A 23,026-nucleotide genomic window follows, 5' to 3' on the forward strand; every position below is an offset into this window, starting at 1 on the left:
CCTGGGAATGCCATTGACACCTATAGGCCTTGTACGTAGGATATCAGAAAACTACCGAGCTAGCTACAGGGGCGAGGTGCGACTAAATACATGAGGGAATAGGGGTAACAGCAGGGGGCCGGGCAGAGTCGAGTCAGGGTCGAGCCAGGGTCGGAGCCGATACGGAGACCCTTCGGATAGGTTCCGGGCGACCCGAGATGGAACGATTCATGAGAATCGTTACAGTGACTAGAATACTGCACTACTGTTGTATTCTTAAGGCGCTTTAAGTAGTAGAGGCTTCCTACGCTGCCAGCGCTTCCTTTTATTAATAAGAGCTTCTTTAAGGCGCTTGTTTTTACGTTGTAGAAGGCTCTTCTATACTAAGATTATGTAAATTATATAACTAAGCTTCTTAAAGCGTTTATTATAAATATCCTCTTCTACCTGCTTAAGTAAGCGCTCTATTTTTCTCTAGTTAGAAGCGCTAAGTACTAAAGTAGTTAAGTTGCTAGAAGACAGCTAATTAGCATCTTATGTATTAAGTTATTTTAATATTACTGTAGAGTTAAAAGGGACTAGTCTAGTTAACTTAAAGGCTTTAAGAATAGTTGTAGCCTTAAATAAGGCCTCCTAGGCAGCGTTAAACATATAGAAGAAATCCTTTTTAGTTATAGATAAGATCCCCTAGCACCTCTCTAGGAAACTTAATAGTTTAGCTAAGTAAGCAGTTACAAAAGGCTTAAACATGTAGACATTAAAAGGCTGCAGCGTATAAGTTAAATGCAGAGGAAATATAGCTAGAAGGATCCTGTTAGTGTTGCAGAACTTTATAAACTCTATAGTGACATGTAATCTATAGCTATTAAGAATTAAAAGTTAATTTAATTACCCTGCTTTTGCCTAGGTTTCCCTATTAAATACCTACTATAGCTATGCTAGACCTATAGCGTTATTTGTCTATCTGCTTAGTAATAAGCTAAAAAATGCCTTATAAAGTGTAGGATTAAAATCCTACAACTAGGTATCCTAAATATTTCTAAAGAGGGCTTAATATATAAGCGCAGGCGTAAGAGCTGTCCTGTCTGCGCAAATACATGCAATAGTTGTAATCTACTCTTAATTACTGTCCTAGAGCATTTGTTTAATTTTCCTATCTTTATAGCGCTTTCTAGAGAACACCCTTTTTATCCTACTTAACACCTTAATTAGGAAGCCCTTCTTATCTATATTATACATGTGGTAGGGTAGGATTTTGTGCTAATTAATTTTTTGCTCTAAAAGCTTAAAATACAGTGCGTACTTAAAGGCAGAGTTAGCTCTTTTGCGTAAGGAGTCTAGGCCTAATGTCTAGCGTGATATTAGGTTAATATTGTGTTGTTTTATAAAACAATCTGCCTAGTTTTTGCTTATAGGTTTCCTAGCTATTTCTAACGCAAAATTTTAGATTATTTGCCTTAAAGAAGGTAGCCCTTTAACACAAAGCTTATTAATATACTGTATAAGCTGTTTTTCTTGTATAGTGTTAAGATTCCAGCTGTCATCAATCGCTGCCGCATATAAGCGGGTTATCTTCCTGTGGCGCCGCGACAGCGTTAAGCGATCAACACCATACTTTTTAGCGTATTCTGTGTAATTAGGTGATTCTCCTAGCTTCAGCGATTCCAGCGCTTCAAGCGCAGTCTCAATACCTGCCATATTGGTGGAGATATAGAGGGTGGAAGATTCTGAAAAATTCGGCTGAACCGTGCATGCGGTGGTGAGCCACTGTATTACATTAAAATAGAGTAGTTTATAGCTAAAGATTTAGTGTTTTTAGATAAGTTAATATTTAATAAAAAGAATAGGTAGAGGCACTACATATGCAGCCTAGTAGGCTACAAGTCTTTGTATACCTAGGATATAAAGTAAGGCGCTACCTAGGCAATCCTGCCTGCTTACATAATAAGAGAATACCTACTATGTACTAGAATTAAAGAAGACTACTTTAACTAAAAGGACTTTATATAATAGATAAAGCTATAACTAATTTCTACTTTTTAAGTAATGTATAGCTTTAAACTAATAGTAATAGTCCTTAATAACATCTTAATTTATATAAATAATAGAGTTTACTAGGTTCTAAAGTGTGCTATGTATATTATACAGTACTTGCTACTATACTTACTTAACTATAACCTAATTAAGCTTACTTTTTTTAGTTTTAAAGACATAAATTTATAAAAATTATATATATATAAAAGCTTAAATTAGTTTAGATAGCTTTAAAAAGTTCTTAAAAGCAACACTATAGAAAAGTAGATATAATAAGTTTACTATAAAACACTTTAAGTATATAGCTAGTAGATTATATACTAAGTAGAAAGTGTTAGAGTGTGTAAGGTAGAAGCTTTATAGACTATTTTATTTTTAAGATTAAAATACTATTAGTAGATACTATAAACTATAAATAATGCTACTCTACTTCCTTTTTATACTATGCAATGCTGCTAGACTAACTATAGTATAATAAAATAGTTTAAACTATTCTATCTTTTAACTTAAATATACCTACTATAATAGAGTAGAACTCTCTACTTAGCTTTAACATCTAATAAAGATCTTTAATTATCTATTTTTACTTAATTACTACTTTTACTACTCTACTATAGTTGTTTTAGTTTTCTTTTAACGTACACTATAGGCAAGTTTCTTACACACCTAAGTTACTTACTTTTACTAAGACTCTACTAAACTACTTTTTCTACACTAATGCATTTCTAACAACACTACTTAGACACGCTAAAAGAACATTAGATACAGCTTACACTTTTAAAGTAATATGGTATAAAGTCTCTTAAAAAATAAAAAATAACTAACACACTAGACAACCTTTATAACCTAATTCTATAGCTTACTTATAAAGGCTAAATAATAATAGAAAGTAGGTAATTATTAAGTACATACTTAAGCTATATGTGTTAGATTAAAGCACTGTTTCTAGGCTTCCTAAGATGAATGATGGGTTTGGATATGATGTATGGGATGATGATTGATTGTATTGATTTATTAATCCTTTTTCTGCTCTACTCGTGTTGCTCGGCTTTTGTTTTTCCGATCCGAGTCCCTCGCGCACTAGCCCTATGCGCGACCAGCTTGCAACATGCTGCAATTTGCTGCAACATGCAGCAATTTGCAGCAACATACTGTTCGAGCTTATTGCTCGTACTATGTAGCAGCTTTCGTCAAACGTTCCTCCTGTCTTGACAGTAGGTGCGCATATCTGACAATATGCGTAAGAAGTTTCCTCTTAGCTAGTAACTATAGCTAATATAGCTAATTCTTTGCACACTAAGCGTAATCTAGACTATGTTAGCATAAACTAGCCTAGTATGTTTATAAAGTGTTATTTAAAGCTTAAAGTAAAGTTTTAAGAGCAAGTATAGTTAGTAAATATCTAGCTTAATATAAAGTCTATCTTGTTAAAGTTGTACATGTTATTATCCTAGATGCTATACTTAGCTTTAATATTCTTTATAAGGCTAAACTAGTTTTAAATTACTTTAGAATTCTTATAAACAGCTTTTTCATAGTTATACTTATGTAATAAGGAGGCGCCCTGCCTGCCAAGCTAATACTATACAACTTTCCCTCCTGTACCAAAAGGTACGCACGAGAATACTTAAGCTAAGTATTCTCGCATAGTATAATATATATATAGATAATGCTAGGGCTAGCACTAGCACTAGCGGTTGTCTCTAGTCTAGCCTAAACCTCTATAAGCGAGAGAAGACTACGTGGTTGACTGTGCCTACTGTAAAGATGGGATAGTAAATAGCACGGATAGCACTAAGAGCAAGGGTTTAGAGAAAGATAGAAGTGTATTGTAAGAGAGACAAATCGCTGCTAAGTCTCGCTTGTTAGGATTTATGCTTATATACGAAGCACAGGTCATGTGATCTCTAAACAGGTTAAGTAAGGCTATACTAGCCTGTTCTAGAACATCTAGCCTTACACCTACCTTGTTACAACTTATGCTTAAACTTTACTTTAAGCTCTAGATAACACTTTATAAACATACTAGGCTAGTTTATGCTAACATAGCCTAGATTATGCTTAGCACACAAAGAATTAGCTATATTAGCTATAGTTGCTAGCTAAGAGGAAAATTCTTACACATATAGCTTAAGTATGTACTTAATAATTACCTACTTCTTATTATTATTTAGCTTTCGTAAGTTAGCTATAAAATTAGCTTATACAGGTTATCTAGTATGTTAGTTATTTATTATTTTTTAAGAGACTTTATACCTAGCTACAGTATGTTACTTTAAAAGTGTTATGTCTTATTTAAAAGCCTAGACTATAAGCTGTATCTAATATTCTTTTAGCGCTTTTAAGTAGTATTATTAGAAGTGCATTAGTGTAGAAAGAGTAGTTTAGTAGAGTCTTAGTAAAAGTAAGTAACTTAGGTGTGTAAGCAACTTGCCTATAATGTACGTTAGTTACTAAGTAATTAACTACTTAAAAAACTTTTTTATAGTTTTTTATATATTACTATATCTACTACTAGTTACAAGGCTTAATAAAAAGACTAGTACATTAACAGTTTGTTAAGTAGTTTGTGTACTCTACTGTAAAGCGCCTAGAGAAGCAGTAGGTGGTAGGCCTAGCAAGTATAGGGCATGCAGAGGGAAAACACTAGGAAACTAGCTATAGAGTAGAGAGTATAGCTAACCACCTCTAGGAGTAAATAGCTAGCTAAATAGCTGGCTACAGCATAACTTATAGTTAAACTTGTGCTGCTCTCTTTACTTCTTACACTCTATTTTATTTTTCTTTATTTTTCATATTTAGTTTTTTACACACTAAATTCTATTTACTTTCTTAACTTTTATAGTCTTTTTTTACTAAAGTTTAAAAATAACCTAAGCGTTTTACTTTTCTTTTTTTACTTATAAGAGTTTATACGCTGTTTATTACTTATATTCTACTTCTAGTAGCTAACAAGCTAGATTAGCAGATATTTAATACTTATACTATTTATGCTTTTAAGAATACACTTTGCTTAGGTTTAGTGTTAGCAGGGTAGATTTTAAAGTGCTTATAAGTAAATTAACCTAGCACTAGTAGCTATAGTTATTACAAAGCGCTTTAATATAAACCTAGCAGCTGTAAATTAAGCTAACATAGTCTATTACTGTAAATATAGCTTTCTATTACTTTATCTTTTTAGACTTTTTAAACCGCTGCTGTATACACTTTAAATTTACAAGTGTTTCTAAAACATTAAATAATAGCTTATTAACTAATTTATTACATAAATGACTTTTTATAAAGTAGATACTATTACAATCAGCACGCTTAAGCTACAAGCAAGAGGTGGTGTAACCTAACTAGATTAAGCTAAGGAGTAAAGAAGCTGCTCTGCGAGTTTAAATATACATGTGTGCTCTCTGCTAAGGCGCTACTTGTTGCGCAGTAAGGGAGCTTAAGCCGCAGAGCATGTGACGCAGTACACGCTGTTATAGATACTTTAAGTCTTACTTTTACTTTTATGTTAAGACACTTAATTTTTTTTAAACTAATGTATGTATTAGTCTACTTGCATTAATAGGCGCTGCTTAGCTATAAAGCTAAAGTTATTAATTATTAACATTCACTAGATACTTTTTAATTAGTGTACTTAATAGCTAATAGTGTAACTTAATACTTTATAGTCTCTACTATAAATACCTAACATAGAGTTAATAATTATAGCATCTACCTTGTTTTTTATAGTTAGTATAAGAAAGAAAGTGTAATTAACTAACTTTAAATTATTTACTATACTTAACTTATTTATATATAGGTTATACACTATATTAATCTTATATTTAAGTTTACTTAGTAGCGGAGGTAACTAGAGAACTATTTAGGCAGGTATAGCAACTAGCAGAGTAGGCGGAGTAGGGTTAACTACTAGAGGAGATGATAGGAGCAGCAATAATAGGATATGTACTAGCTTAATTAATAGAGTAGCAGCAGGCTGTATAACTAACCTAGGCGCTGCGCAAGACTACTTTTAGGCTAGAGGGCTTCTATAAGGAACTACAACTGCTACAAGCCTACGCTAGCTAACTAACTTACACTAACACACTGTTGTCTTACTAGCACTAGCTTGCTTAGCTGTTAGCTAATAAAAAGTGCTAGTTTTTATACGTGTAGCTACCTCTAGAACGCTCTCTGCAGCTTAGGAACTAGTTTAAGCTATTAAGGTTAACTAAAGGCAGCTACAATACTAAAAAAAAGTTAGTATAGGCTATATAATAGTAAGTTTACAGCCTTAACTTACATAGTAGTAATAGTAACAGATTATGTTAATACTAAGCGCGTTATAGGTATATTTAGTAGTTACTGCAAAATTTAGAGGGGCGGAGGGAATTTGCCGATGACGCGCCAAGGATCCACCGATTAATGCAGATGTACAGTCGCCTACTAAAAGTGATTGGCCACTTTAGCGAGAGGCCTAGGCCACCCTACAATGCTTTAATTTTAATTAATTATAACTTAATTAAATTACCACCTTTTTTAATAGTTATAAAAGTAAATAAAACCTTGCGCAAAGAGCTATCTAAGTCTACTATTAATATAATATAGTAATTCCACCTCTACAGCGTGAGCGCTAGCAAAATTTTAAGTTATCTTAGCATTCTTAAGTTAACAGTTACATATAACATCTGCTAGCTGCGCAAGCAGCCCTAGCCTATCTATACAAAAGCCTTGCGTATAGGCTAGCCTTTAAAGCTTAACAAACGCGCTAAGAGGCATTTAATTTGCTAGGCAGTAAATAATTTTTTTGCTACACTCTAGACTATTATAACACTGTCTAAGACCTACTGCCGCATCTATGCTAGTACTGTAAGAAGATACCTTGTAAAACATAAGTACTACGCCTTCTATCTGCGTTACAAGCCTTAGCTTTTAGCTGTACACAAAGAAAAACAACTCTACTTTACTTAAATCTATTAATATAACAAGAGTAGTAATGTAGCTTATATAGCCTATTATAATAAAGCAACATTTAAAGTTAGCTTAGACACTAGACCTCTATATGTACGTTAGAAGCATAGAAAAGCGTACAAGAGTTAGTACCTAAAGCCTACATTTAAGTCTAGAAGGACTATAGTCTCTGTATTTAGTGTAATTTTTCTTAATTTTAAATTAAAGCTGTTTATTAACTAAAAAGGTAAGTAGAATAATGCTAGCAAATACTACTAGATTCTGCACAACGTTAGCATCCTATTCTATAAGCAGCTTATAGAGAAACGCGGTATTAGCATATAAATGTAGGATAGAGCCCCTATTTATACTGCAAAGGCTACCTAAAAGTATATAGACAACTATAGTATAATATAGATAGATTAGCTTTTATAAAGTTTTAATTTAAACCTAATTAAGAACCTCTAGCAGATTATAAAGCTCTGCATCTTAAAGCAACAAGAATATATTACTACTTACAAGCAAATAGTAGATATTCTTAAAAAAAAATAGGCAAAGATTACACTAGCTAATTATAGGAAAAGTATCCTAACCTAGTTAAAGCGCATAAAGGAAGTTATCTAAAACAAAGGCAGGTTAACTTACTATTAATTAACTATAACGCTAGAAGATAGGCCTTAACATAGGCTTCTTATAGAAACAAAAATCTTTTAATTTAGGTAGCAATTAGTTAAGTAACCTCTTTCCTAAATAGGCTGACTATACCCCCGCAGAGCTTGGATCGTTGAGTGGCTAATGACTTTTGGTAGGCGACTGTACATTTGTAGCTAAGCGAACCATGTACAGAGGCGCAACGCACCTGGAGACCCGAGCTAGACTTGTATAAGGTGATTGGCCTGCGTTTTCCTGCCAAGGCAAAGGATCTGCGCTCCTGTAGCCAGCCGTACTGGGTCGGTCAGCGCGAAATACTCCTATCCTGGCAAACCTCACGCCCCCCGCCAATGTTTGTCGGACATCCGATCTGCGCTTCAGCCTAGCAGTTCTAGATGTATACTTTGGTTTTCTATAGGTAGGTATATAGAACTAATGCAGTTCAGCTAATAAACTCTAGATAGTAAAGTACGAAAAGTAATTCACTAATAATATAAATACCAATGGATATATAATATACTCTATAAGTAGATAGGCTACACTGTAATGATCTAGCTCTACGCCACTAAACCACGACAACCCAAAGGTAGCGAATACCTGAAATCAGATACTCGTGCGTATAATAGTATATAAGTCGTCACAATATCCCTCTTCTTGAAGGCGCGCTACCCCGCGTGCCCCAAGACAGAGACGATATGCACGCAGATGCCTCCCATCTGCCACGACACTGCGCGCGCACCCTTTGTGCATCACGCCTGTGCATCGTAAAACACCCTATACTAGACCTCCAGCAGCTAGCAGCACGGCTCCCGAAGGGACCGCCTCGTGCTCTTTCTCCACCTCCAATGGAAAAAGGCTTGGCTGACTGACGCAGATGGGATTCAAACCCACGACCTCCCACGAACGTCAGGTGATTTCAGGTATTATGTACCTTTTAGGTTGTCGTGGTTTAGTGGCGTAGAGCTAGATCATTACCAAAAAAAATAAAAATGCCTGAATTACTAAAATAGAAAAACAAAAAAGAATACTAATAAAAAAATCTTTTAATTGCCATGCTGTATTATGTATGATTATTAATAGTAAGTTAGTTAAAAAGTTTTAATGTAATTTATTATACTGTATCAACAGGATTCTCTTTTTCTTTTAGCCCTAATAATCCCGAATCCGTCCACCTGTTCTTGTCTCATCCAATCGTAAACTTCCTTTGCCGCCTTCGTTACGGGTTCTGTCCCCGTTCCCGCTTCTATGTCTATCATTTCCTGCACCCATGCATAGATGGCGTCGACGAATCCTCTGACTTGCTCCTCCGTATTGTGAGCGTGGATGATGACCCTCAAACGGCTCTGTCCTGGTGGTACCACCGGGTATGTGACGGGGAAGGTGCGGAATGAAGCTGAGAGAAGATGATAGTACATCCACCAGAACGACTTTGGCCTGGTTGAAATGGCGAGTAGATGGGTGTTGACCACCCGGTCTTCCCACCCCTCGGCGAGAGGCACGTGTAGAATGCCCTTGGATCTCGCGGTCGGCCAAAGGGGATGTGAGGTTAAGAGCTCAAAGAACAGCCTAGCCATGTCGTGGACATGTTCTCGGTCCTACAAGTAACGACATTCAGACATGTTTCAATAATCTGGGTTGAGTGGCTCTTAAATAGATAAACCGGATAAATCAAAAAGGGAAAAACACTAGGAAAGGGAGAAAAGGCACCTACCTTTGCTTTCGTGCTAAGAACCTTATATCCTGACTTAACGGCAGCAACGAAAGGGAACGTAGGAGCCGTAGAGAACATGACTGCCCTTCCAAAGTTTATCACTGTATCTCGAATGATTTTGTTGCCGAGAATGATTGCTAAAGAGACTTATTAGCTTTCGAGCGTCCACATCATAACTTTAGAATGCTGGTGAGCACATACCCCCGGACGCACCAATGGCCTTTCCAAAGGAATGCATAACCACAGCAATCTCTTTCTCTAGCCCGAGCTCGCAGACGAGTCCTTTACCTTCGGGGCCCATAAACCCAACACTGTGCGCCTCATCAACCACGAACTGGATGCTCCCCTCGTGATCCTGGAAGACTTCCTGGGCGGCTTCGACGAGTTCTTGTAGCGGACATATATCACCGTCCATGCTGTATATAGATTCCACCGCAACGAGAACGCAACGCTTCCTCTGGCGCACTAGAGGCCGCGTTTCCAAAATGTCCCGCAACGTGTCGCGGAAGACGTCGACATCACTATGGGGAAATGCGACCCTGTCCATGGCTAGCGCCTGTCTTATGCCGTCGTGTGTACTGGCATGGACTAAGGAGTCGTACAAAATGACATCTCCGTGCCTTGGAATCGTTGCCCAGATGGCTAAGTTGGCCTCAAACCCTGAGCCCACGAGGAGCCCTGCCTCGGCACCGTGAAAGGCAGCGATCTCCGACTCGGCTTGCTGTATGTACGTGTAGTTCCCATCCATGAGCCTCGAGCTGGTGGTGCCTAGGGCGAAGTTGGGGTGCCTTTCGAGCTCGGCAAGGAACTCATCGCGGTGCTGGGAGCTTCGGCCCATTGACATGACATCCCCGGAACAGAAGTCCACGGAGGTGGTATCCGGCGGCAGCGTTGAATAGAAGTTTTCAGATGCGCGCTTGACGTCGAGAACTTCCTCAAGATTGCGGTAAAAGGTCGGCAGAGATTTGGCCTGCTCCGTTTGGGATCTGTGGCCTTTGATGAAGGTAGCCAGTGGCCCCTCCGGTGAAATAAAGGAGCCATCGACCGTCGGTACGTCACTCATTGCGTGAAAATATCACAGCAGCTCGCTTTACTAGAACAAGTTCAAAATGTTTGTTACCGAGCGAAATGCTCTGTGAGGGAGGGGAGTATTGCGGTCGTGATATATAGAAATAAGGTAACCGAGCAAGCTTCGAAGATTCTGTGTATGAGATCCTCGGTTTATATACCGTAAAATCTCGGTCAAATTGGGCAACGCTACTGCAAGGTGGGAGAATTCAGAGCCAATACTGTACAGTCGACTAGCAGATCCGAGATTCTAGCGCACCCCTGCTGCAGGGGGCGATTTCATTGTACATGGCCACATTTGAGGAGTCGATAGCTTAGACACTAAATAACTACAAACTAGAAGCAATATTCACTGATCGCCTACATACAGGCAGCACAGACCGTTAAAAAGGTTTCATACTTGTAGCTTCAGCGTCGGCTAGCGTTCAGCAACTTGAGTGAGATTCTACAGTATGGCTGGTTTGGTTTTTTGCGCCCTCACTTTCATCTTCTCATGGGCCTTCGTGGCTATTTACACTATACAAAGGAAGCTCATATTGGTCTCGCCCCGACGGGGCAGAATCTTGACTCCCGCCTCCCGGTTTGCTTTGGGATATAGTTGTCCCGTTATTTGTACCCCTGGTTTCCTGCGAACCGCTTAGGCTGTACCAGCGCTTGGCCCGCGACAACGACAACAGCCTCACCCGTGAGGCCGAGGTCAGCTGAGCAACTCGGTTGAGCAAGGGCCGACTGGTAGGCAGATTGGCGCATAGAATACTGGTGTAGAGGTGGACCGTCGTCCATAAGGACCCCTTGCCGAAATCAGGCTCACGGCTATTAGTTAGGTAGCTCAGGATGATCTTCGCGACGCCGGAGAATAGGACACTTGTAACACAATGTTAGCCAGAGACGCGCTTTCTAGGGAAGCTCCTGGTGCTTGAGACTTACAACCCTCCCAAGAGGAAGATGCCAGCCACGCCCCACTTTCTCTTCCGCTCGAGGTGTAGCGTGGAGACCATTGCAAGTGGTAATGCCAGAATGTACAGATCTATTACACTCTCGGCAATGCCCGTGCCCAGCCAGAACATGTTATAGCTAATGCAGTATCTAGGATCAGCGAGTCCATTTTTCCATGTCCATTCCAGAGGGATGCAATTCAACAGGTCGGCGATCGTCGCCGAGAGCCAGAACGCCACGACTGCCGCAAAGCCGATGTATATGTATTTCCTCATGGAGTCGCTGATGGAGAAGATGCGGTGGAACAAGAGCAGAATGGAGATCTTGGTGATAGATGTGATGAAAAAGTAAAGCACGGTTGTTGAGAACGTGATCTTGGTGTAAAGAACATCCTCCGGAGTGTAGACGTGATTGGGGTCGAGGTTACTGGCGGCAGCAGCCCCCGTCGCAGATATCGTGCTTGCTAATCGGTGCGTTAGTCTTGTAGCCCTAGCCATATAGAGTCTAATCCGGATAGAGGGGTCGCAGAAGGAAGAGATGAAGCAGAAAAGCGCACCCCACATAGTCAAAGCTCCAGGCACGATACCAATCAGCAAAGCTATCAGAATCGTCCAGTCGTCCCATCCGAAGCCGAGCTTGGTGATCCATCTTGAGTAAAAGCGGCCAGCCACGGTTATGATGTCGAGGACAATAAGAAGAATGCCAGCCACTTGAGATGCGTCCTCGCTAGTGGACATATCACCTGTATGTAGGAGGATATATCGAGCGGTCAGCTAGAAAGAAGAGTAACATACATGTGATTTATTCTAGAGAGGTCAAACACAGTGAGAAGACCATCGGAGAAGACGCGTAGGTATCAATAGGTACGGTGACAGCCTTACGCCCAGGAATTACGGATGGCATGGCTCCCAATAAGTCAGTGAACCACACCTCTGCCACGCTCGGCACCTGAAATGGCTGGGAGCGTCTGAGCAATCCTGGGGCAAGCGAGATAGCTCCAGTAAATTATTGCCGCTGGAAAGCTCCGCTTTTGGGGATTTCTGGGGGGGGGGGGGGAGTGTCGCGCTTACAGAGTGGTTCGGACTCCGAAGCATGCAGTCATCAATACAGGGAGGTAGATTAATAGTTGCCCCGCCTTCACCCTATGTGATCCACATGCATACATGACGTGAACCAGGCGGTCAAGCGTTACATTAGCGTTGACGGATGCGACAAATTCTGTTAGCTCGATTTGTTTACCTGTGCTCTGATGGTGATATTATATATATTAGCTCCATTCTTACCCAAATCATTGTTCGAGGAGCGTACATAGGAGCGCCCTTCGCTCACTTGAGGTGGTGCGGGGTGAAGTGGTAGCACAAACCTCACCGCTATGACGATTCGGGCTAGTTCCTGGGGCGCGGGCCTACAGAGAGGCTCAGCAGCAAAACCCTTCCTACATAAGTAGCCATCAATATACTCACCACTTGAGCAACTCTCAAATCTACTAGCAACCTCAGAATCAATCAACTTCCAGATTAGTCGCTCCAGCAACGAAGCATGGCAAACAAGGTGAACCGCGGCAAAGAGGCGGTGGTGCTGCGCAAATTCGGAATCAAGTAAGCACCTGCAATCGCATCAATGTGGCATGGTACGATATCTAACCAACGAGCGTGTGTCTAGCGAGACGTATCAACTAGCTATGTATCTACTAGACCAGTATCGTAGCACTGTTCTCTCATGTCGCTATGTAGTTCCGCCACGTCTTGTGGCAGAGTCCCGGACCCAAATGGAGAAGGTAATCAAGGTTGCTGTCGTGGATACCATTATGAGACATCCGATGATGCAAGTCGGCATGATTGATGGTACTTCCAAGACTCCCTCGTGGATCCAGCTGCCGAGTCTCGACTTAGCGCAACATATCAAATGGATTTACCTTGGAGGTGAAGATCATGACGACTTCGAACAAACGGTCCAGGAAACCTTTCGCATTCAGCTCGATGAGCGTTTCCCGGACCTCGAGACTTGGGCCAAGCAGCCAGGCTGGAAGATTACCATCATTCGGCAAGGAGATGCTCCTATCCTAGAGGTCCTACTCGCTTTCAATCACCCCCAATTCGACGGCGCAGGCGCCAAGATCTGGCACGAAGACTTTCTCGAGATTCTTGATACTGCTACCGCGGAGAACGGAGCATATAAGCGGGCGGGCTTGGATGGCGATATCCTGAGACTACCTGAAGCGCCCCCCATGCTTCCAACCCCAATTGAGAGCTTGAAGAGTCTTCCTTTAGATCCCAAGTACTTTGCCAAGTCACTTTGGGAGGAGTTTCGGCCTCAATTTCTTAATCGTCTTAGTCCCGACGTGTCTCAAGCGGCCTGGTGCCCAATCCGTACCTCTCCGTACAAAACCCAGTTCCGGGCCTTCTTCATGGATGACGCATCTCTATCTGCGATCCTAGGCAGGTTATCCCAATACAATCAGTAGACTGAGACATCTCCCAGTATTTGTGCTGACAAAATTCAAGCCCTCTGCCGACAGAACAAGACTACAATCACCGGCCTGCTGCACGGATTGTCTCTCATTGCCTTCTCATTGCGCCTCAACAGCACGGCCGCCCCGGCCTTCCAGAGCTCTACCATTGTGGACCACCGCCGGAATTTACCTGCGGCTCCGCCGGACGCTCCGTGGGGTAGCTCTAACAAAGCAGTAGGCAACTACGTGACCCAGTTGCCCCATAGGTTCGAGACGGAGCTAGTGGCACGAATTCGCTCCAAGCTGCCAGCTACATGTAATAGCGACGAGGGAATAAATCTGTCCGCCGAGCTCCAACGCGAGCTCTGGGCAGCGTCGGCACAGAATCGGCTGGAGATAGTGCGCAAGGTGGAAGCCGGGCTGCGGAACGACATAGTAGGGCTGTTCCAGTACGTCACGGACTGGCAGAAGACGATGAGCGACATGGCTAAAAAGACGCGCCAATTCTCGTGGCTGGTGACCAATGTGGGTGTCCTGAACGGGAGCACGTCCGAGCCTGACGACCAGAAATGGTCCATCGACCGGGCGCAGTTTGGTCTCAGCGCCGAGATCCCCGCTGCCGCCATTGAGATTTCTCCGGCCAGTGTGGCTGGGCGGGGAATGTGCGTCAGCGCGGACTGGCCGGATAACGCTGTCGATGTAACGTTTGGGGAGCGTATTATGGGTGACCTGGAACGGTGGCTGGTTCAGCTTGCAAGCCAGCGATGATGTGCGTGCTGGGTATTCGACAAATTCCCACCTGTACAGATACATACACCTAATTCACTGTGTTTCGATACTCTTGTATTTGTGCCGCGTCTAACGCGATGAAACACTTCAAGCTCTCAAGTACCCCTGCACGATGTGCTTAAGGAAGGGTTCACGTAAACTTGTTCTTACAGGGCCCTCTCATGAGCGGGCGACTGGCGTCAGCACGGCCTTGGTCCGTGCATAGAAGCGCCATGAAGCTTCTGGATAAAATACACAGATTTATATAAGGCGGGCCATACAACTAGAAGTAACTTTTCTACTACTGTTATCTACTATAATGCTAAAAACACCTCTCTGTTAACTTACGTACAAGGAACGCGTCCAAATCTATACACTAGCTAAGCTAGGATACAAGCAGATAGCTATTGTCTATAATCTTAGATACCCTAGAGAACTATTTCTTATTCTCTTTACTTGCTATGTACCCCTACAAAACAGAAGAGCAGAAGCCTTATACTAAATACACCTCTTTAACACCTCTTTGCTTAGCATGCTACTTAGAATACTAAATAACATTAAAAACTAAAAATAAGATAGCCTATAAGCTAGAAATTAATATCTATTATTAATTACTAATTAAGGCTTCTAAGTGTAACGGCGCAGGCAAGACAATGGGTCCGAATGCGGTGGGAGTCCACTCAGAGGCATATGGGAGTGCGTGGGGACTCTGAACCTGGGAATGCCATTGACACCTATAGGCCTTGTACAAAAGGATATCAGAAAACTACCAAGCTAGCTACAGGGGCGAGGTGCGACTAAATACATGAAGGAATAGGGGTACAGCAGGGGGCAGGGCAGAGTCGGGGCCAGGTCGAAGTCGGGGCCGATACAAGGGCCTTCCGGAGGTTCCGGGCGACTCAAGATGGAACAATTCATGAGGATTGTTACACTACCCCCCCCTCTGTAGACTAATAGTCCCTATCAGTAGTAATTATAGTACAAAGTATCGCTGTCATGTCCTCTGCCTCCTTGAACTAAAACTGGTCTAATTCAGCTAGGTGTCCTTGCTCCAAATTATTCCTTCGCACTGCCAGCAGTGTCCTCCACACCAAACGCCATGCGCGCCTGTTCCAATAGTGATCTGTATAGATGTTCAGCCTGTTAATAATTAAGACTTGCTCTTTTTTCCTTGCTATCTGTGCGGTTATTAATCTTAGTTGTGCGTTTAGTGTGGTGACATTTAGGCGTTGTTAGGGGTGCCTTAAAGGTCTCTTGCTATGGGGTAGCAGTGGTGATTTAAGGCATTATCAGGGGTGATTTAGTGGATCAACTGCTCAAGCTGTGCTTGTAATTGAGCATAGATATACTGCTGGGGGTCGACTCTGAATCAGGTGGGTCTAGCTTCAGGTCCCGCGGACGCAGGTTTAGCTGTTGACAGGGTGGTGGTCGTTCAGTTCTAGGGGCAGGCATCTTGCCTTAGCTGCGGCTAGAACAGGTTGCAGTCTTTGCAATAGGATCTGCTAGTGGTTAAGAGTCAGGCATTAGTAGTTGTCCCTAATCTTAATAGGTTATTAGTAGTCTCTAGGTTTCTACCTTAGCGCACTCTTTGCAACTTTTCTAAAGGCAATCCTAATCGCAGGGGATAGGAAGTTCTAAACCTAAAGGCTTTAGTTAACGGAAGGTCTCTAGGATCCTGTCTGTACTAACTAAATGATTTAATGTGACAGTGTGTAAGAAATTGCAACCTAAACTAAATTAGACGCTTCTTAGAGTTAGACGTAGTTAAACAAACAATTAATGTAATATTATTAATAAGGCTGTTACTAGCAAAAGCAAGTTTTCTAATATAATGTAACAGCGCAGGCAAGACAATGGGTCTAAATGCGATGGGAGTCCACTCAGAGGCATATGGGAGTGCGTGGGGACTCTGAACCTGGGAATGCCATTAACACCTATAGGCCTTGTACAAAAGGATATTAGAAAACTACCGAGCTAGCTACAGGGGCGAGGTGCGACTAAATACATGAAGGAATAGGGGTACAGCAGGGGGCAGGGCAGAGTCGGGGCCAGGTCGAGGTCGGGGCCGATACGAGGGCCTTCCGGAGGTTCCGGGCGACTCGAGATGGAACGATTCATGAGGATCGTTACACTAAGAAGAAGCTTTATTATTATAGAAAGGCTATGCATAAGCTTCTTCTTATTAAAGAGCATAAAGCTGCAAGGCTACAGTAGGCATAGAAGCACCTTAGCTAGTCTAAAGCTATATAGAATAAAGTAGCTTAAGCTAATAAAATGTTAGCTAAAGTAAGCCTAGAAGAGATTTAAGTTACTTATAGAGCTAAAAAGCCCTTTCTATCTAACTACTGCATTCCTAAGTTTAAGAACTATAGCGTTATAATATCTACTTACTAGGTAGGCTTTTCTACTATTTGGTACGCGGGCTAGGGATGGTTAAGGATTTGGATATAAGAGTAGACGTGACAAGGGTGTACAGTTCTTGTGTAGCGTTACGCAGGGCTTTAGAAGGTGTTAGCCTATCGTGGTTTACCCCTTTAGGCTTAGTATAGAGAGCTGGGGAAACGATCTTTAAGGAAGATAATAAGAGAGTATATATAAGTAAGGATATATAACAGTATAGTGTTGTTAGAAACCACTGTACTACTTAGTCTATGTAAAGAGAAGACTAAACGTTAAGACTATATACACTAAATTTAACTATTTTAACTATAGTAACTGTTGTAACCGTAAGTTCTAGCTGCGGTTACTACAGTTGTTGCAGTTGTTACAGTCACTTTGCTAGGGCCTTACCTAGAGACTTCTAGTAGTCACGTGTCTCTATCACGCTGTTGCATCTGTTATGCAGCTAAGAAGAAGTTCTACTACTAGTTGTTGTATAATTTAGGAGTTGTCTAACACTTGCTTATAGTCTACTTAGAGACTGTAACATACAGCCTTTCTGTAACGATTCTCGTTCCATCTCGGGTCGCCCGGAACCTATCCGAAGGGTCCCCGTATCGGCTCGGACCCTGACTCGACCCTGACTCGACCTGGCCCTGACTCTGCCCTGCTCCCTGCTGTTACCCCTATTCCCCCATATATTTAGTCGCACCTCCCCTATAGCTAGCTTAGTAGTTTTCTGATATCCTTTGTACAAGGCCTATAGGTGTTAATAGAATTCCTAGGTTATTAAGTCCCCACGCACTTCTATGTGCCTCTAAGTGGATTCCTACCGCATTTAGACCTATTGTCTTGCCTGTGCTATTACATTATATTAGAAAACTTACTTTTACTAGTAATAGCTTTATTATAATATTACATTAATTATTTATTTAACTATGTCTAAGCCTAAGACATGTCTAATTTAGTTTAAGTTATAATACTTACACTCTGTTATTTTAAACTATTTAGTCTATAAATAGAATACTAAAGGCTTTTTGTTAACTAAAGCCTTTAAGTTTAGAACTTCTTATCTCTTATAATTAGAATTACCTTTAGAAAAGTTGTGTAGAATGCGCTAAAGTAGAAACCTAGAGACTACTAATAACCTATTAGGATTAGAGATAGCTACTAATGCCTAACTCTTAACTACTAACCCCTAACTACTAAATTACCCCTAATAATGCCTTAAATTACTACTGCTACTCTAATAGCAAGAGATCTTTTAGGCACTCTTAATAATACCTAATGCTACTTTACTAAACGCACGCCTAAAATTAATAACTGTATAAATACCAAAAAACTAATGTTTAAACAATAGCAGGCCTTAATTAGCAGGCTAGGCATTAATGTAGATTACTATTAGAGCGGGTGCGCACGCATAGCGTTTAGTTTAGAGAACACTGCTAGTATTTGCAAAGGAATATTTTAGAATAAGAACACCTAGTTAAATTAGACTAGTTTTAGTTTAAAAAACGTAATAGCAATACTTTCTACACTAATAGAGACTATTAGTTTATAGAGGGGGGGGTAGTGTAACAATTCTTGTTCTATCTTAGGTTGCCTAGAACCTATCTAAAGGGTCCCTGTATTAACTCTAACCCTAACTTGACCCTGACTCGACCTAGCCCCAACTCTGCCCTGCCCCCTGCTGTTACCTCTATTCCCCTATGTGTTTAGTCGCACCTCCCCTGTAGCTAGCTTAGTAGTTTTCAGATATCCCTTGTACAAGGCCTATAGGTGTTAATGGAATTCCCAGGTCATTAAGTCCTCACGCACTCCTATATGCCTCTGAGTGGATTCCTACCGCATTTGGATCCATTGTCTTGCCTGTGCCGTTACACCTTTCTCTCTAGCAGCGTTCTTGCCGCCTTGTCTACACTGTTGCAAGTGTTAAGCAAGTGTTATAACTTATAAGTGCCTATTTTCCTTTATTGCTGCGTCTTATTCTATTCATGCCTTGTTCATCTTACTAGCTCTACTGCAAACATGCTGCTTCCTGTCTTAATCCTCTTTGTTGTACTAAGATGCAGCTGTGTAGTCTATGCTGTTCCTCTTCTTCTAAGTGTGTTCTATTGTTATTGTTAGACAATTATATAGAATGCGTGTAGAAGAGGAGTTGTTTCAACGCTTTTGTTTCTAACCAGGCCTAGGAGAGGCTAGAGCGCGATTGTGCGAAAGTACTAAAAGAGATAAGAGAGGCTTAGAAGGCCTAGGTTGAAGCCCTTAAGCAGAGAGCTCTTGCTAAAGATGCTGCAGCAGCAGTTACTTAGAAGGTATCTTAGGCCTCTGCTAAAGAGGTGCGCTTAGAGAAGCAACTCTACCTGCTTTAAAATTGTTAGACTAAATACATAGAGAGAGACCTGTTGTTAATAGATAAGTTAGAGGCGCTAGAGGCTAAGGCTGCTAGCCTTTCTTCTTCTTAGCCTGTCTTGTTAGAATCTTGTAAACCTACATTAGAGCTAAGCGATGTTTCTAGTAATAAAGCTTTAGTTACTAACTTTAGCATTTTTTTACCTAGGTAGTTTTTGCTGTCTAAGCTCTCTAAAAGTAAGCTAGTGCCTTTAGAGTATTCTTTAAGTTTCTAAGTAGTTTCTAAGTGTTCTAACTAGTAAGCTATCTCTTTTATTTAACTAGAAATAACGTTCTGTTGTTTCTAGATAATAGAATGTGTTCTACTTTATACTCTATTTTAACTAGTTTCTAGCTTATTATAGCTATAAAGATCTTATCTAAGGCTTTTTTAGTCTAGAGATGTAGAACTATAGGTGTATTTTTATAGTTCGAGGAAGCTTTAGGTAGAGGTTAACCTTTTGTCTAGCTATAACTTTATATAGACTAATTTATTTTTCTACTAGTTTTTATAAAAGTTATTATCTGTCTAAGTTTTTAGTTTCTAAGTAAACTCTATCTTCTAGTTAGATATTAGGCTCTTCTATTCTATGTTAGTTAGCTTGTTTAGTTATACGTTTCTAGCTTATCTATGCCTATTCTGCTAACTTTTAGTATAGGTTTTAAATCTTTATAATTCTTTCTTTTACTTCTTTTAGATCTTATAGTTGTTTTCCTTAGATTAAGAATTGTAGGAAATAACTAAAATTTACTATATATAGAGTTTCTTTTATAGTTGCTAATTTAGCAGTGTTTAGAGCTAGCTAGGCAAGGGGAAGCTAGGCAGCCTCATTGTTCTGTTCTAAGTTTACGTACTTTCTAAGGTACTATAGCACTATCTAGTTAGCTCTTTCTATCTATCTATTTGTTTATAGGTGGTAGGCTATTAAAAGTTTATGCGTGATAGCTATGTATTACATAGCAGCTTGCTAAAATTTGCTAGTAAAAAGCTTATCTTTATCTAATATAATAACTTCTAGATAGCTGTAAATAGCTATAACATGTTGTTAAACTTATAAATAAATTCTTTTATAGTTATAGTCTTTTCTACTAGCTATATATATAGGAATTTAGTAGTTTTGTCTAGAACTATAGTTATTATATTATATACTTGTTCTAAGCCTAGTTCTTGCAAAAGTAGTATGCCTATTATAAAGTCTACTATTGTTATTATCTATAGTTGTGCTAGAGTAGGAATAGCCTAGAGTTCTCTATAAGTTTATAACGTTGTAGGTTGTTTTTATTACAAGTGTTACATTCTACTAGAACTTCTATACAGAGTTTTTTTAACTGTTTAGGTACTGCTAGGTACATTGTTTTTAGCTTTTTAACTAATGTTCTAATTCTAGAGTGTCTAAACATTAAGAACTTATCGTGTTTTTAGATTAAGTTTTTTTATCTTTGTTATACTAAGGTAAGAGTTGCTATTAGTTTTTCTAGAGTTAGGCTATTATAAACTAGGCCTTTATCTATTTGTTAGAAGATTACAAATTCTTTGGTTTCTTTATTAGAGATTATATAGTTAGCTTGTCTACTTAGAGCGTTTGCTTAGTAGTTGTTTACTCCTGCTATGTGCTTAATTATAAAGTTCTACTAACTAAGCTCTATAGCCTAGCAGACGTGCTTAGATAGCAGGTCTTTATTTGTTAAGAAGGTAGTTAAATTCTTATAGTTTATATGTACCTTAATTTTCTTTTTTCTTTTTATTAACTAGACGCTTTATGTTTTTAAAGCATTAATAATTACCTTAAGTTCTTTGTCTAGAATGTTATATTCTAGTTTAGTAGGCTAGAATTTGCTAGAGTAGTATGCTATAGGATGCTATTAGCTATTTTCTTGTTTTTAGTATAGTACAGCGCCTTTTGCTTTTGTTAACGCATCTGTGTGTACCTTAGTTTTAAATGTAGGGTTGTACATTTTAATAACTAGTTCTTTGCTAATAGCTTTCTTAATTTCTAAGAAGGCGTAGTTTATTTCTAGTGTTTAGATAAATTTCTTTTAGACTCTTTCCTTTGTTATAGTGTTAGTAAAAGGTAGAGCTATTTCTAAGTACCTATAGATTATCTGTTAGATATATTCTAAGAGTCTTAGGAATTCTTTTAGGCCTTTTACATTAGTTAGATTTAGCTACTTTATAACTACTTTTATTTTCTTTAGGTTAATTTTACCTTGTTTTTTATTAACAATAAATTCTAAGTATATTATCTTTTAGATGTTAAATTTACATTTGCTTAGCTATAGGTATAGCCTATGTGCATGTAGCTTGTCTAGTACTAGCTTTAATTTGCTAATATAGTTCTTATAAGTGTTTTTAGTGTATACAAGGGTATTGTTTAGATATACTAACATAAATATGTTAAAGTATTTATTTAGTGCTTTGTGAATAATTCTTTAGAATGTAGTAAAGGCGTTTGTTAATCTAAACAGCATAACTAATAGTTTATATAGTCTCTATAGAGTTTTAAAGGCTGTTAGGTATTTATCTTCTTTATAGATCTTTATTTTATTAAAGTTATCTTCTATATTAAACTTTATTATGTGCTTTGTTCTTTATATAGCTAATCTATAATGTTTTAGATAATAAGTAGTAGATGTTTATCTTTTATTATGTTGTTGTTTAGAGTCTTGTAGTCTTAGCATACTTATAGCTTCCTGTTCTTTTTAGGTGTAAATACTACTGCTAAGGCTACTTAGCTTTTACTTTCTTAAATATGTTGTTGTGCTAGCGTCTTATTTACATATTCTTATAAGGCTATTTTGTAAGCTTGTGTAATAGCTTGTATGTTATATAAATTTAGTTTTATGTTTAGAATTAAGTTAATTTTATAATCCTATAGTTCGTGTAGAGTTAGTTCGCCTAGATCCTCTAGTGTTCTAAACATATCCTAATATTTATAGGATTAGTCTAGTTTCTTCTTAGAAAGGTTAGCTATAGAGTTAATAGTTTCTCTAATTGTTAGTGTAGAGTTAGAACTATATAGTCGGGTAGCTATTAAGATAAAGTTTTATCTATTAAATTATTTTTTTGTCTATTTAGAATAGTTCTTAATTATAGTTTATATATGAAGTGCATCTAGTAAAGAAAGGTTTTAGGTCTTAAGCGTTGCTATTAAAAGTCTTTAAAGATGCTAATTATAGAAACTTTGTTACAGCTATATTATTCTTTTTTTTATACATGCTATAAAGTTTTGTTATATTTAGTTGCATGTTGTTAATTTGTTTTATTAATTGTGTTTGTTTGCTGTTAGCAGTAGTGTGCTTCTAGATAGTGCGAACCTAACTATTAAAGTGTTAACTAGAGGGTTTAGAGGATTTATACTGTTTAAGGGGGTAGTGATTAATGTTATAATATCTACTTACTAGGTAGGCTTTTCTACTGTTTAGTACGCAGGCTAGGGATGGTTAAGGATTTAGATATAAGAGTAGGCGTGACAAAGGTGTACAGTTCTTATATAGCGTTATGGAGGGCTTTAGAGGGTGTTAGCCTATTATCATTTGCCTCTTTAGGCTTAGTATAGAGAGCTACAGAAACAATCTTTAAGAAAGATAATAAAAGAGTATATATAAGTAAGGATATATAATAGTATAGTGTTAGAAACTACTATACTACTTAGTCTATGTAAAGAGAAGTGTGGAGGATAAAATAGCCTGGCAGTAGCTGTTCAGAAGATCGGATGAAGTGACTCTGCTAT

General features: G+C 39.2%; 4 protein-coding genes across 4 annotated transcripts in view; 2 read left to right on the plus strand and 2 right to left on the minus strand.

The window, feature by feature from the left end:
* BDR25DRAFT_355627 (uncharacterized protein) overlaps positions 1 to 228 on the plus strand; it is a gene marked incomplete at both ends in the record, with an annotated part of 468 nt that extends 240 nt beyond the window's left edge. The window contains 3 exons of the mRNA XM_033695489.1: positions 27 to 76; positions 134 to 180; positions 215 to 228. Coding sequence (XP_033547373.1) covers positions 27 to 76; positions 134 to 180; positions 215 to 228 — 111 coding nt within the window. The remainder of the gene's footprint in view (positions 1 to 26; positions 77 to 133; positions 181 to 214) is intronic.
* An 8,421-nt stretch (positions 229 to 8,649) lies between these two features.
* On the minus strand, positions 8,650 to 10,478 carry BDR25DRAFT_334520 (5-aminolevulinate synthase). The gene is made up of 3 exons (XM_033692939.1): positions 9,503 to 10,478; positions 9,302 to 9,438; positions 8,650 to 9,185 (listed from the first exon to the last, which is right to left on the minus strand). Exons 1-3 carry the CDS (start codon positions 10,362 to 10,364, stop codon positions 8,712 to 8,714), a joined length of 1,473 nt encoding a protein of 490 aa, XP_033547374.1. The 5' UTR covers positions 10,365 to 10,478; the 3' UTR covers positions 8,650 to 8,711.
* Positions 10,479 to 10,779: 301 nt separating this feature from the next.
* BDR25DRAFT_262485 (uncharacterized protein) lies at positions 10,780 to 12,285 on the minus strand. The gene is made up of 3 exons (XM_033686765.1): positions 11,862 to 12,285; positions 11,297 to 11,768; positions 10,780 to 11,233 (listed from the first exon to the last, which is right to left on the minus strand). The coding sequence occupies exons 1-3, from the start codon at positions 12,040 to 12,042 to the stop codon at positions 10,861 to 10,863; spliced, it is 1,026 nt and encodes a 341-aa protein (XP_033547375.1). The 5' UTR covers positions 12,043 to 12,285; the 3' UTR covers positions 10,780 to 10,860.
* A 324-nt stretch (positions 12,286 to 12,609) lies between these two features.
* BDR25DRAFT_303975 (uncharacterized protein) lies at positions 12,610 to 14,595 on the plus strand. The gene is made up of 3 exons (XM_033690113.1): positions 12,610 to 12,903; positions 12,968 to 13,743; positions 13,810 to 14,595. Exons 2-3 carry the CDS (start codon positions 13,074 to 13,076, stop codon positions 14,523 to 14,525), a joined length of 1,386 nt encoding a protein of 461 aa, XP_033547376.1. The 5' UTR covers positions 12,610 to 12,903; positions 12,968 to 13,073; the 3' UTR covers positions 14,526 to 14,595.
* Positions 14,596 to 23,026: the final 8,431 nt, after the last annotated feature.

This window comes from Lindgomyces ingoldianus (assembly GCF_010093535.1).
Source record: "Lindgomyces ingoldianus strain ATCC 200398 unplaced genomic scaffold BDR25scaffold_17, whole genome shotgun sequence".
In the NCBI taxonomy this organism is placed as follows: Eukaryota; Fungi; Ascomycota; class Dothideomycetes; order Pleosporales; family Lindgomycetaceae; genus Lindgomyces; species Lindgomyces ingoldianus.

Bases quoted from the DNA above. Each gene is read 5' to 3' on its own strand.
- BDR25DRAFT_334520 (XM_033692939.1), bottom strand. From the start codon at position 10,364: ATGAGTGACGTACCGACGGTCGATGGCTCCTTTATTTCACCGGAGGGG. The intron at 9,439-9,502 runs GTATGTGCTCAC...AAGTCTCTTTAG, and splicing joins GGCCATTGGTGCGTCCGGGG to CAATCATTCTCGGCAACAAA. The intron at 9,186-9,301 runs GTAGGTGCCTTT...CGTTACTTGTAG, and splicing joins TTCTTAGCACGAAAGCAAAG to GACCGAGAACATGTCCACGA.
- BDR25DRAFT_262485 (XM_033686765.1), bottom strand. From the start codon at position 12,042: ATGTCCACTAGCGAGGACGCATCTCAAGTGGCTGGCATTCTTCTTATT. The intron at 11,769-11,861 runs GTGCGCTTTTCT...CGCACCGATTAG, and splicing joins TGGAGCTTTGACTATGTGGG to CAAGCACGATATCTGCGACG. The intron at 11,234-11,296 runs GTAAGTCTCAAG...TTGTGTTACAAG, and splicing joins ATCTTCCTCTTGGGAGGGTT to TGTCCTATTCTCCGGCGTCG.
- BDR25DRAFT_303975 (XM_033690113.1), top strand. From the start codon at position 13,074: ATGGAGAAGGTAATCAAGGTTGCTGTCGTGGATACCATTATGAGACAT. The intron at 13,744-13,809 runs GCAGGTTATCCC...ACAAAATTCAAG, and splicing joins ATCTCTATCTGCGATCCTAG to CCCTCTGCCGACAGAACAAG.